This window comes from Mastigoproctus giganteus, chromosome 4 (genome assembly GCF_048544385.1).
Source record: "Mastigoproctus giganteus isolate SK-2022 chromosome 4, ASM4854438v1, whole genome shotgun sequence".
In the NCBI taxonomy this organism is placed as follows: Eukaryota; Metazoa; Arthropoda; class Arachnida; order Uropygi; family Thelyphonidae; genus Mastigoproctus; species Mastigoproctus giganteus.
The window spans coordinates 173,744,706-173,758,966 of NC_143578.1; the positions used below are offsets into that span (position 1 = coordinate 173,744,706).

General features: G+C 37.8%; 1 protein-coding gene across 1 annotated transcript in view; it reads right to left on the reverse strand.

Moving 5' to 3' along the window:
• LOC150087211 (glycogen debranching enzyme) overlaps window positions 1-14,261 on the reverse strand; it is a 763,093-nt gene that overhangs the window by 325,986 nt on the left and 422,846 nt on the right. The window contains exon 17 of the mRNA XM_090371076.1: window positions 7,987-8,120. Within this exon, the coding sequence (XP_090227202.1) occupies window positions 7,987-8,120 (134 nt within the window). The remainder of the gene's footprint in view (window positions 1-7,986; window positions 8,121-14,261) is intronic.

Sequence of the window (14,261 nt, forward strand, 5' to 3'; positions counted from 1 at the left end):
GCTTTTTAATAGAATTAAAATTCTATTCCCAAATGTGATCACAATGACCAGCGTTTACTACATATTGAATAGTGAACTCTACTTTACTATGGAGAGTCCATCGTAAATTGATTTTATCATATAGAGATTCAATCATTATTATTGATATTGTATTTTTAACTATTTACGTGATACCTCACATAATTGGGACTTGGTTATTTTTTTTTTTTTAGGAGCATTAGCAACTAAGGCCATATTGCTCCGCAATATGCGGTGGTCATTCCCTGACCTTTCTGCATCCTCCGTATTTGGTGATCACGGGCTCGAACCCCGGTCTAATCAAGAAGCGTGTGCTACCCACTGCTGCTCCTGCCCACCTGGCTATGGATGCGCCCATAATTTGGGCAGCCGCTTAGTGCCAAAGTGCACTAGTCCCGATGTGTCCCAAATAACCGGAATCCACTGTATTATGAATCAACCAGCCAATAAAAAGTAATGGTAAATAAAAGCTCATTTTATTGTTAACTTTATTTCAGTGTTTCTAATATGTACATATATAGAGTAAACATTTAAATTTGCGATTAAGTGGTCTCTGGGAAAAAAACTATTGATTTAACATTCAACAAATAACAATCCTCCCCCACAGTAATCTGTAAAATTGAAGGTTTATTGCATAGAAGGTTAAGATATATACATGATGCTGTACAATTGATGCATCTTTGTGACAATCATTGCCATGTATGCCTGTTTCAGTCTTTTATACTTCATTTTAATCAAAGGTATATAAATCAAAAATTTAACAGATTACATTTTAACATAAACAAGGTTTTTGTAGCAAAGTAAATGCAAATGATCTGTTGAATTTTTAACCTAACATGGAACTACTGTTACCTAGATGCTCATATTTGTATTTGCTATCAAAAAAGCTTAACTTTCATTTTTTAAACTACTTGATTAATCTAACTCATCAATCATACTGCATGATGGAAGAGATAGGAAAGGGTTGGCTGGAACTTAGCTCTAGAGACTAAACATGGGTTCCACCACTTGCGGTATGATTGATGATTTTTGAGGTCCTTGAGGTTGTCACAGACATTCTCCCAGATATGCCAGACAAGCTGTTCTTGCTACCTGGGAGTCTAAAACGCTGATGGAACTGATATTCGGGTGACACTCAAGTCAAAGTGGACCCAATTTCGGCGAAGTCCGGACGGTCTATGACAGCCAAATCCTCTGCTTGCACCTTCATGATGGTGGGACTGTTAGTAATCCTGGGTATAACCTTCATGCACAATTACATGGTGGGTGACCACCCAGGTGTGAACCAACGTAAGCAGGGGTCGAGGTGTGGCGCCCACACCACATGGAGGAACGCCGCCCCTCTATGTTACCAGGCAATACTAGGTGGTAGATGACTCTCATCAACCGGTGAAATACCACCACTTTGCTTATTGGAGGCTTGAAGTGGTGGAACCCATGTTTAGTCTCTAGAGCTAAGTTCCGGCCAACCCTTTCCTATCTCTTCCATCATGCAGTATGATTGATGATTTTTGAGGTTATGATGAATGTCGTGGCGAGATCCAATATTCCTTACATTTCGAGGGTACAGCTCTAAAACGGTGTTCGCAGGCCGGCCGCTAGTTAGTACACCGGACTGAACCTATTGGTAACTCTCTAGGAAGCTTCCGGATCAGCTAGTGTATAATCTTGCTACCTCTATTCTGCCAGATAGTGACTGGAGGGAGTCCGAGTAGTGTGTATGCGGGGAGCACTGTCGAGGCCACGTTATGTCAAGGATCTGGGTATATTCTTACCACATGTACGCCATATCCAAAAATTTCATTACTTCATACAGCATGTCCCACCCACTTTTTCTTACTATTGAATACACCATGAATTGTCAATATAATAGAGCAAGCATATCTGCGAAAAGATCTAAACCTCCCAAGGACTTCCTAATTCATTTCACAAATATACGTGGTCTCAATTCTAATCTCAACGTGTCCATTTCCACTTGCAGTCTTCCAAACCCCATGTACTTTTTCTGACTGAATCTCAGTTATCAGTTGATTCAACTACTGCTCATCTCAGATGTCCAAATTATTTGCTGTATGATTCCTTTCGCCTCAAAGGTGGTACTTGTGCATATGTCCGTTCTGATATTCCCTGTCAGAGACTTGGCAATTTGGAATCTCCTCTCTTTGATCTTCTCTGGCTTAAAATCTCTCTACCTCATTGTGTCAAATTCATCTGTTGTCTCTACCGTTCTCCCAACTCCACTAATCACTTAGAGCTCTTTGACTTCCTCTCGTTGCAACTTGACTTTCTCCAGTCCAACTTTCCTAACAGTGAGGTAATTTTCCTTGGTGATTTTAACGTTCACAACTCCAGCTGGCTTCCGTTTTCTAGTCACACCGACCCAGCAGGTCGGGATGCTGAGGCTTTTGCAATTACTAATGACCTAGCACAGATTGTTCATTTACCTACAAGAATACCGGACAATCCTAATCATACAGCCAATACGCTTGATCTTTTTCTCACAAACAACCCTTCTAAGTACAAGGTTGAAGTGAGAGGTTCTTTAGGCACTTCAGATCACAACTTGGTGATTGCCTCTTCTCCAATGGAACCTTTATCTCATGGCTATTCCCAACCTCGTATTGTTTGGCATTACAAGAATGCAAAATAGAATGACCTGCGAGACTTCTTTTCTTCTTTTCCTTGGTCTGATTACTGTTTCAAAACTTCTGATGTCAACGTTTGCTCAGATCGTGTCAGTGAAATTATTCTTGCAGGAATGGAATCCTTTATCCCACACTCCACTTTAAAATCTCGTCCTTTATCTAAACCCTGGTTTTCCAATAAACGTGCTAAGGCTGTCCAAGAGAAGAACGTTGCATATCGTAATTGGCTTGTTTGTAATTCTTCAGTTTCATTTTCTGCTTACACCAAAGCTCGCAACAATTGTAAAGCAGTTATTAATCAGTCCAAACTAGAGTTTGAACAGGCTAAGAGTAGAAAACTTGCTTCTTGCCCTAATGGTAGCCGAGCATTCTGGTCTCTTGCCAAAGCTATTGGCCGCAACTTTTGCCCATCTCTGCTCCCACCTCTGTCCAAACCAGATGGTTCTGTTGTCACTTCAGCCAAGGATAAAGCTGACCTGCTAGCATCCCATTTTTCTTCGAGCTCATGTATTAATGATCTTGGTAAAACACCTCCCACCATTCCTAACACGCTCCATTCAATGCCTCCTGTGGTCTTCCGTCAAAAGGATATCAGAAGGATTTTGATGAATCTTGATGCTAAGAAAGCTCCAGGTCCTGATGATATTTCTCCACTTGTTCTCAAAACCTGTGCTCCTGAACTTACTCCTATTCTTTGCCGCCTTTTTTCACTTTCTTATTCCAAAGGTGTTTTTCCTTCTGCTTGGAAATTTGCTCATATCCAGCCAGTTCCTAAAAAGGGTGACAAATCCCTCCCATCCAATTATCGTCCCATTGCAATTACTTCTACTCTTTCGAAAGTGATGGAGAAATCAATTAACCGCCAACTCTTAAACTACCTAGAAACCTTCCGTCTGATCAACGATCGCCAGTATGGATTCCGTCAGTGTCGATCCACTGGTGATATTCTGGCTTATGTTACCCATTTATGGACTAATTCAATGGAAAGGTTCGGTGAAACACAAGTAGTTGCTCTTGACATCTCAAAGGCTTTTGACCGTGTCTGGCATAAAGGTCTTCTAAACAAGCTTCCATCTTATGGTTTGCCAACTGTTTTTAGTAATTGGTTATCCAGTTTTCTCTCTGATCGCTCACTGAGGGTGATGGTAGATGGCTCTCTGTCTTCTAACTTCTCCACTAATGCCGGTGTCCCGCAAGGTTCAGTTCTTTCCCCCACTCTTTTCCTCTTGTATATCAATGACCTTCTTCCATTGACTGGAAATCCTATCCATAGTTTTGCCGATGATAGCACATTGCATTCAACTTTCCATTTTGAGAAACCTTGTCCAGCTCAATCAGCTTCAAGTTCTCGAAAATCTGCTGCCAATTCGTTAAATGCCGATCTTCAGGTAATTATCCAGTGGGGCAAAGACAACTTAGTTGATTTCAACCCTTCTAAAACTCAATCTTGTCTTATATCTCGCAAAAAGGATTCTTCTGCTCCTATGCTTATCTTTAGTGACACTCCGATTTCTAGGCAAAATGATATATCTCTTTTGGGGATTACCCTGACTTCTAATCTCTCTTGGCACAAGCACATTACAAATATTGCTTCCTCTGCATCTAAAAAACTTGGTTTTCTCTTTCGCTCTCGGCGTTACTTTTCTCCCAAACAGCTGCTCACTCTGTATAAATCACAAATCCGCCCTGCCATGGAATATTGTTCCCACATCTGGGGTGGTGCCCCCAAAACCTCTCTCAGGCTTCTTGATTCCATTCAGAAGAGGGCAGTTAGGTTAATTAATGATTCATCTCTAACAGAGTCTCTCCACTCGCTTTCTCATAGACGCACTGTTTCTGCTGCATGCCTCTTCTACAGATACTTCCATGGGCACTGTTCTTCTGAATTGGCTTCTATAATTCCCGCTCTCTCTTTCAAAACAGTCCGAACACGTGCCGCCACCAGCCAACATCCATTTACTGTCCAACTTCAAACCCACAGAACCAACTTTTCATCTTCCTCATTTATTCATTCAACTGCCATTTTCTGGAACAACCTTCCTTCATACGTATTTCCTGAAAATTACAATCTACAGAAGTTCAAGTCCAATATCAACAAATATCTTCTTTCGTCTTCACAACCTCCAACCCAAGCACGGTACTAAGTACTATAGGTTTAATACCCCTCGTGTTTGGGGTTCTCATAAAAAAAAAAAAAAAAAAACTAAACCTTGTTGAAATAGCATAGTCTGAGTTCTGTTGTCAACCAATGACAATTAGAAATGATATGGTACTAGTAAAGAATCCTGGTGAACCCCATTCAAGACACTGGTCCATTAAAGAGTTACTAAGTTTTTAGCTGGATCTTTCAGCAATAAAACTAAATACAGGAATCCCTCAATTAGTGTGATTAATTGGTTCCGCGAAAATGGCGCACTATGCAAAATCACACTAATCGAAGTTAATAATCAATATAAAATAGCCTAATTTGTTCCAAGACCTACAATATACCAATCAATATTTTTAAAAATACGTTTTTTTATGGCAATTTAATGTACAGCAGCATAAAAGCAAAGGATAATTATAAATATTTGCAGTACAGTAATCAAAAGTTTATTGAACTTAAAAGATTACCATATATAACTCACTTTATTTCTTTGTAAAATATTTCAAAGGGCTGATTTCAGAAGACTTTTCTTTCTTCCTTTCATCATAAATTCGCTTGTATGGATACACATCTTTTTCAATGTTCCTGCGAATTTGCATACTGCGCTCGATATTTGGGTCTGTATCCATGTTTAGTTGTTTCAAATTTTCAGCTGTGCGAAATATTCCTTCAAGTTCTTTTAATGTCAACTTATTTTCTTGGGCATTTTCTTCCTTGCAAATTTCCACCTTGTCATATGCATTGTTCATCAATATTAAGGAGGTCGGAATCACTTAATTGTTTTGAATGTGATTCCGGCAATTTACGAACATCACTGTTGTCGATTTCATCAAAGCCTAAATCTCTTCCAATATTTGCTATTTCATCAATAATAGTGTTGACATGACTTAAACTACAGAAATCATTTGTGCACTGTGGCAAAATATGCTTACAAACTGCTCTCATATTGCTGGATGTTACTTCAGACCATGACTCATGAATATTGTCTATTGCTTTCCTGATGTTGTAATTTCTCCAAAATTCAACTAAAGAAACTGCACTATCTCCAGTTATAGCTTCAATTGCTTGCGCAAATTGTTCTGCATAAATAACAGGCCTTAAAAGTAGCGATTATGCCTTGATCCATATGCTGTAAAAGACTTGTCGTATTTGGAGGGTAAAAAAATAACTTTCACGTTTTCACACAAATCGGAAAGTGCTGGTGGGTGGCCCGGAGCATTGTCTAAAATTAATAAAATTTTGAATGCAAGATTATTTTCTTCACAGTAGGCCTTAACTTTCGGACAAAAATAGCTAGTGAACCACTCTTCAAATAAAGCTTTCGTGACCCAAGCTTTTCTATTAGAGCACCAAATATATAAAGCAAGCCTACCTGTTATAGCAACAGGTAGGCTTGCTTTATTAAAACCTTTACCAAAAGATCTGGGAGTTTCATTTCTATAGATAACCATGGGTTTTAATTTCAAATCGCCTTCTGCATTGCCTCCCAATAAAAGTGTTATTCTATTTTTGGAAACTTTATAGCCTGATTGAGCCTTTCCTTTTTTTGCTAGAAAGGTTTTATTTTGGCATTCATTTCCAAAAAAGGCCTGTTTCATCAACATTAAATATTTGTTGATCTGTGTAGCCACCGTCATCAACAATTTTCTTTAAAATTTCGGGATATTTTGTGGCTGCATCTTTATCTGCACTTCCCGCTTCTCTAGTCAATGCAATGTTATGCAGTCCTGTTCTTTTCTTAAAATGTTCAAACCAGCCTTTACTGGCAGTGAAATTTTCTTCCATTTCCGCTTCAATCATTTTTTCTTTTGAAGAACTTGCTTGAACATTTTCTTCAGTTACCACTCTACCCAAGTTTTCTATTGTTGACTTTTCCTTTAACATTGCAAAAACACTCAAGGCTTTTGTTTTTATGGTCATTGTGCAGATTGGAATTCTTTTTTGATTGCAGTCTTCTATCCAAATAGCTAAAAGACGTTCCATCTCAATTATTGTAACACTTCTTTTTCTTGTGGTTTGTATGCATGCTGACGATGAAGCAAGCTTACCTTTTCCTTATATGCACTGGCTTTACTTAAAATCATCAAACCATGGATTCAGGCATTCCAAGATGTCAAGAAATTTGTATTTTACTATCACCATCTTCAAATCTTTTTATGACTTCAATTTTTTCATCTAACATCACTTTTCTTTTTTTTTTTTACCAGAGGCACTATCAGATACACTTTTCCTTTTATCCATAATTAATAATTACATAATATATAAAAAAATTAATAGAAATTAATGTAATTAATTAGTATGCACAGTAATTAATGGCGGGAGATACATGGGAGTCTGCACGTTAACATGCAATGCAAGAACAACTGAAAGCAACTGATCTGCATGTACGTAATAAATGCGGAGTGGCCGGTGTTGTCCTTCAGAGTGCATAATGTAAGAAATATTTCAATTGTTGTAATAATACATGTTTTAAATAATCCATTTCTTTTTATTTTCTTATGGTAGGAAAACAAACTAGCTTCCCACACTGCATCTTGTGTTCGTGTTTGTTTATTTCTCGATAACGCTTCTCGATGGAGAAGGTATGACACGATGCGAAATAAACGATAACTCTTTTGTGAACAGAGCCGCGCACTCACTAAAAAAACAAGCAATGTGTTTCTATAATGTTCTCTAATGTTATGCTTATTTTAGCAGTGTATTTACATTCATAACTTAGTACCGACTTTCGTAGCATCACTAGCTTCAGTTTCTTTAGGCCAAGCAAAAATACCGCGCAAATCGAAATTTTGATTCGTGATAATCGAAAATTGGTAGCTAAATATAAACCACGCTAATTTGAGTCTTGCGCTAATCAAGGGATTCCTGTACTGCTTTTTTTTTTTTTTTTAGTAATTAGTTTCAGTTGGTAAGGGTTAAGTTAGTAATCCAACTGTGGTTAAGATTGATTAACTCAGAAAATGAAAAGAAAATGTGTAAAATTCATCACAGCAAGAGGATGGTGGGGATCAGATATGTGTGATTGTCTGATGTCCTGATCAGTGCATAGATACTAATATACTACAACTCAGCTACCAAAGAATCCTATAGATGGCTGGGCACAGACTGTAGGATAATCAAATTAGATTATTAGAAAGAATGAAAAATTATTTATGATTGACATATATATATTCTTACCTCTGTGGTAGAAGAAAGCAATGACAGGCGTTTAACAATGTATTTTGGAAGCCAATCCCCTCTTCTCAGATTGTCACAAAGTGGATGACCCAAGTCATTTTTCAAATGGATGTCTGCTAATTCAGACATCACACCTATGTGCAAAAATTTTAATTTATATTTGCTAAATCATAAAATCATACAAATATCAAAGGTTAGTAAGATAAAGTGAAATACGATTATTGAAGAGCATGTTGTATTTGTAGAATGCAAGTCTAGATAATGAACGCTTTAACTACGCTGGTAATATAAAAGGCAGGCCCAAAAAATTCAAGGAACTAAATTTTATAAAAAATATAAAATGTAAATATTTATAAATAATTACAAATCACATTTTTTCAAAAGAATGTGACCTTGGTTAGATGCACATTTTTGTTGCTGGTTATAATATATAACTGAAATCCTTGATTAATTTGTCACAGCTGCCATAACTTCTGCTTCACAAGAAATCATTGTTCTTTTAATCAGCTGAGAGAGAGTGAGAGATGGCAAGAGACAGACTACCTTTATTGCTAACATTCAGATTTAAACTTAGACAACTTGAGTGGTGTTCCAAAAGCCTTTCACAGCCAGTAAGGCCAGGGGTTTACAAAATAACAGGTCCATTATAATTTATTATATTGAGATTGAATTAATTTCACCATAATAAACAATTATAGAGAGAACCTATTTATTGATTGTAAATAAAAAAATAAAAAAAAAAATACAGGCACAAGGTAAAAATAGTAGGTACAATTATAGATTAGTAGTAGTAGAGGCATGTGAAGCAAGAAAGCAAGCTTCAGTAGCATCAGCCAAAAAACCCCATTTCACACATCCATTCCCTCTAAAAGTTTGTCCAGTTCCTCCTTGAATATATTTAAGCTATTAACTTCCACAACAACAGATGGAAGTTTGTTATAGCAATCAAACCCCCATTGGCTAAAGGCAAATTTCACATATGTATTCTATAGCTGTATTTCCTCAATTTGAATTTATGTCCCCTCAGGTTCATAATCTGAGCAATGGGCAAATTTCCACATATGTATTCTATAGCTGTATTTCCTCAATCTGAATTTATGTCCCCTCAGGTTCATAATCTGAGCAATGGGAAGAATCCCATCAGAATTCAACCTGCTCAGCCCATTTAAGGCCTTATACACCTCAGTCAGATCACCTAGCAGGTACATAGTTTCCAGATGCTGCAATTTTCAAATCTTAAACCTTTCTTGGTAAGGGGACTCCCTCCGTTACCTCAAAAATTTTGTTCCCATTCTCTGTACTCGCTCAAGCAACTCTACATCCATCCATCCATCCTGAAATGAAGCTGCCATACCTGTGTGCAGCACACAAGGTGTGGCCTGACCACTGCCTTATACAAAGGGATAATTACCTCCTTTTCCTTACTAGCAAAATTCCTGTTTGTTTGTTATTTGATTTTTAGGAGCATTAGCAACTAAGGCCATATTGCTCCGGGGATATGCAGTAATCATTCCCTGACGTTCCGCATCCTCCGTATTTGGTGATGACGGGCTCGAACCCTGGTCTAATCAAGAAGTGTGTGCTATGCACTGCTGCTCCTTCCCACCTGGCTACGGAGGCACCTCCAACAAAATTCCTGTATACCAGTGGTTCTCAATGGGGGCAAAAAAAATCATGGGTATTACAATGGTTTGTGGCCCTCCAAGGTTCAACCCAACTAATAACGTCTTATTCCTTAATATTTCTCTCATTGGGTTTTCCTTTCCCCCGAGACAACTGATTTTTAACATATAGGTACTGTTTATTATATTATGAGCTAATGAGAAATTTTGATAAAAGGAAGATAGTGGGCATGATTAAATTCAACCACCTTTGCTTTTCATAGGCATTAAATGCCTAAGTGCTTTCGGAGGTAAATCTCTGCAATCCTTGGCGCTTGTGCCATTTCAATATCAGTGACCTTGGCGGCGGTGGCGAGGTGAGCCTGGTTTATTTATTTATTCTTTTGTTTCAGTGGTCAATATATGAGGCATGGATGGGATGAGGAAATGTTTCAGTCTATTATTTCTATTTTCTAAGCAACAATTAGTATTGATTTATTGTTTCCTTGTGGAAGTTGTTCACTTGATACTGTTGCACATGGAAAACTGCTGTACAAATTGGAGCAGTTTGGCATTAAGGGCAAACTGCTACAATGGAAAAAAAGGATGGTCGAGTGGGAGAAGACAGAGAATGATAATCAATGAATACTGCTCTTCGTGGACTAATGTTATTAGTGGAGTCCTCCAGGGTTCGGCGATGGGCCCATTGTTGCTTTCTGTATTTATCAATGATATTGATGAAGGTATATTAGGGTTAATGTCTAAGTTTGAGGATGATAAGAAGGTTGGCAGGGTTGTTAATGACAGTACACTACTGCAACAGGATCTAGAAATGTTGAGCAGATGGGCTGAGAAGTGGCAACTGAAGTTTAACATTGACAAATGTAAAGTACTGCATATGGGTAGCAGCAACCCCAGAGAAACATACCAACTGGGTGGCACTACACCACTCAGGATAGTTGAGAATGAAAAGGACCTGGGGGTAATTGTGCAGTCAGATATGAAGTTTTCTGAGCAGCGCAGACAAGCTGCAAGAGTTGTTATTTGGTTTTTAGGGGCATTATCAACTAAGGCCATATTGCTCCATGAATATGCAGTGGCCATTCCCTGACCTTTCCGCATCCTCCGTATTTGGTGGTGACGGGCTCGAACCCCGGTCTAATCAAGAAGCGTGTGCTGCGCACTGCTGCTCCTTCCCACCTGGCTACGGAGGCGCCGGCTGCAAGAGTATGTCATGGTGTCTTGTCAATGATATAAAAGAATTTTGCTAGCAGGGATAAGGAGGTGATTGTTCCCTTATATAAGGTAATGGCCAGACCACAACTTGAGTACTGTGTACAGGTCTGGAGGCCTCATTTTAGGAAGGATGTAGAGCTAATGGAATGAGTATAGAAAAGGGCAATGAGATTGGTGAGTGGAACAAAGGGTTGCTGTTATCACAAAAGACTTAAGTTCTGCAAATTGCAGCCTCTGGAGACTAGGCACCTGCAAGATGATCTAATTGAGATGCATAAGGCCTTGAATGGTTTGAGCAAACAACCAATGCTGATGGGATTCTTCGTTTTGCTCAGATTACTCACATGAGGAGAGAAATTAAAACTGAGGAAAGACAATTGTAGAATAATAGATGTGTGGAAATTTGCCTTTAGGTGCTTTATAGTTGGAACACACCTCCATCTGTCGTAGAGGAGTTAACCCATCATCAATCACGTGAATTGCTGAAAAGAAAAAGTATCGATAGTATCTGGATGAATATCTAGCTTATGGTTTTACTGAAAGACCATTTAATTAAATACAGCCAATGTGTCTTATGTGTAATTTTTTTTTTCAAATGAGGCTATGAAACGATCAAGACTTTTAGATCACTTAAAAAGGAAACACCCTCATAAAGTTGGTAAACATATCGAATATTTTAAAACAGAATTTTGAGCAATGTAACACTGTTACTTCCTTATTTAAGAAGAATGCACAAACAAATGATGATGGAATGACTGGGTCTTATAAAATTGCAGAATTCATTGCAAACACTGGTAGTGCTCATACAGTTGCTGAGTCTGTTATACAACTCACATTAGAGATTGCAATTTCAACAGTAATGCATCAAAATCCTGCCAGTATTTTCAAAGCATTGCCGCTGAGCAATGATTCAAACTGAAGATGAATCGGTGAGAAGTCAGTTAATGCTGAAGAAGAGCTAATTGAAACTAAAAACAAGAAAATTTTCTAATCAGATTGATGAATCCACAGTTACTGAGAATAATGCCGTTCTAATGGCATACGTTTGTTATTTCGAGGATGATTGTAAATTGCAAGAAGAGATGTTGTTTTTAATATCTACAGATACTGACTGTACTGGAACATCCATTTTTGCTGCTGTAAAAACATGGTCTGATGAAAACCAAGTACCATTGTAAAATTTGGTATCTGTGCCACTGATGGGTTCTACCTCCATGGTTGGAAGACAAAGGTTTATAGTCCACCTAAAGGAAGTATGTAGCGAAGTTCTTGCAATACACTGCATTGTGCACTGACATCAACTGGTTACAAAAAATATTGGTCCAGTTCTCTATCAATCTTTCAGTATAGTTATTAAAACCGTCAATAAAATAAAGTCCCACAGCAAATACGATATGCTATGTGACCTATTCAGAAAATTTTGTGTTGATAATGAAGAACTGTATGCAAGGCTTCTTTTACACAGGTAATCAGATGGCTTTGTAAAGGAAACTGTCTAACAAGAATTGTAAACGATTTTGATATGATAATTAGTTTTTAGAAAGTGAAGGGAAGACAGATTTAGCGAAGGAAATCAGCAAACACAAAAACAACATATACTATATGGACTGGATTTTTCAAAAACTTAATGAAGTCTCACTTCAACTTGAAGGGAAATTAATTTCGGTGATAGACTACAAATGTGTATTAAAAGCCTTCACTGAAAAACTGGAAATAATTGAAAGCAATTTAACGAGAAAATTTCATAGTATGCAAGAGTTAACCGAAATTAATGAATCTCATACCGAGAATGACTTTAAGAATTATTCAAATAATTTGTGTTTAAAAGGTGAAATGAAAAATAGATTTTCAGACTTATTTTCTTTTAAAGTGAAGCCTCATTGAATTAAAATGTAACAAAGAATGCAAATATAAATTCGAAAAAGGTGGAATGGCTGAGTTGTGGGGATCAAAAACAACTAAACTTCTTTATCCAACGATGTGGTCTGAAAGACCAAAGTACTTTGTTTTCCAACGTATTATATGATTGAAAGTGGTTTTAGTTCAGTAAATAAAATATTAACAAAGGAAAGAAACAGAATTGATATATATTATAATTAAGTTTACTAACATCATACTGAACATTGGACTTTTAGCTAAGAAGAATCAGGCTCAGGGATCCCACTGAATAAAAAGGGTAAGTATAAAGTATTTTCTTGTTTAAAATTTCATGGGGGGCGATTAGGAAAAAAAAATTGTCTAAAAAAAGTCCTTTAGGGGGCGATAATTAAAAAAAAAGAGAGAGAAACTGCTGTATATAGTTGACAATACTCCATGACCTGCTCTGGTAGGCTATCTGCACTGCTCAAAAAACTTCATATCTAACTGCACGATTACTACCAGGTCTTTTTCATTTTCTACCACCCTAAGTGTAGTAACCACACAGTTGGTACATTTCTCTGCGGTTACTTATACCCATATGCTGTACTTTGTATTTGTCAATGTTAAGATTCAGTTACCACTTTTCGGCCCGTTTGCCCAACTTTTCTAGTTTTCGAGGCAATGTCAGGAAGGTCGGAAAACTGCTTGTTGGGGGGGATACAAGGACTAATAAATTAACAGTAGCCACTGGCAGAGGTGGAAGTGATTCTTGCACTGCTTCTATTGAAATGAGCAGAAGCCTGAAAAACAAGATGCAGGATATTTCAGAGACTGCTGGGAGTCATTGCGGTACAAGTAAACACATGGGTTGTGTTAGGGTAGCTAGGAATAGAAACAGGTGCATGTATACCTGCGTGTACACCAATGCTAGGAGTTTGGTAAATAAATTTGATGAATTTGAGGTATTGCTCAAAACATCAAAGGCAGATATTGTTGGGATATCAGAGACGTGGTGTCACACAGATATAAGGAATGCGGAACTGGAATTTGGGGAATACAATGTGTATAGAAAGGACAGACAGGACAGGAGGGGAGGAGAGGTTATGCTATTAGTTAAGAAACACATAAAATCCAAGGAAGTGAAGCCAGTCGACATCGCTGGACAGTGCAGTGTTGAGTCAGTTTGGTGTGACATAAGCATAGGGAAATCAAAATTGAGAGTAGGAGTGTGCTATAGGCCTAATGACTCTGATGAGTATAATAAGATATTGTACAGGGAAATAGAGTGGGCCAGTAAATCAGAGAGTCTTATAATGGGGGATTTTAATTTCCCAGATATTGACTGGAATTTGTGGGTTGGTCACTCACACACTAGCAAGGCTTTTGTGGATTTATTGGATGATTGTTTTCTACATCAGCATGTTCGTGCGGCAACAAGAGGGAGCAATACTCTTGATCTGATTATCAGTAGTGATTCTTCATGCATTAAGAATCTGCAGATAAATGAACCACTAGGTGGCAGTGATCACAGTGTGTTGAAGTGGGATTTACTCAAGGAGGTAAGTACCATCAGAGGTA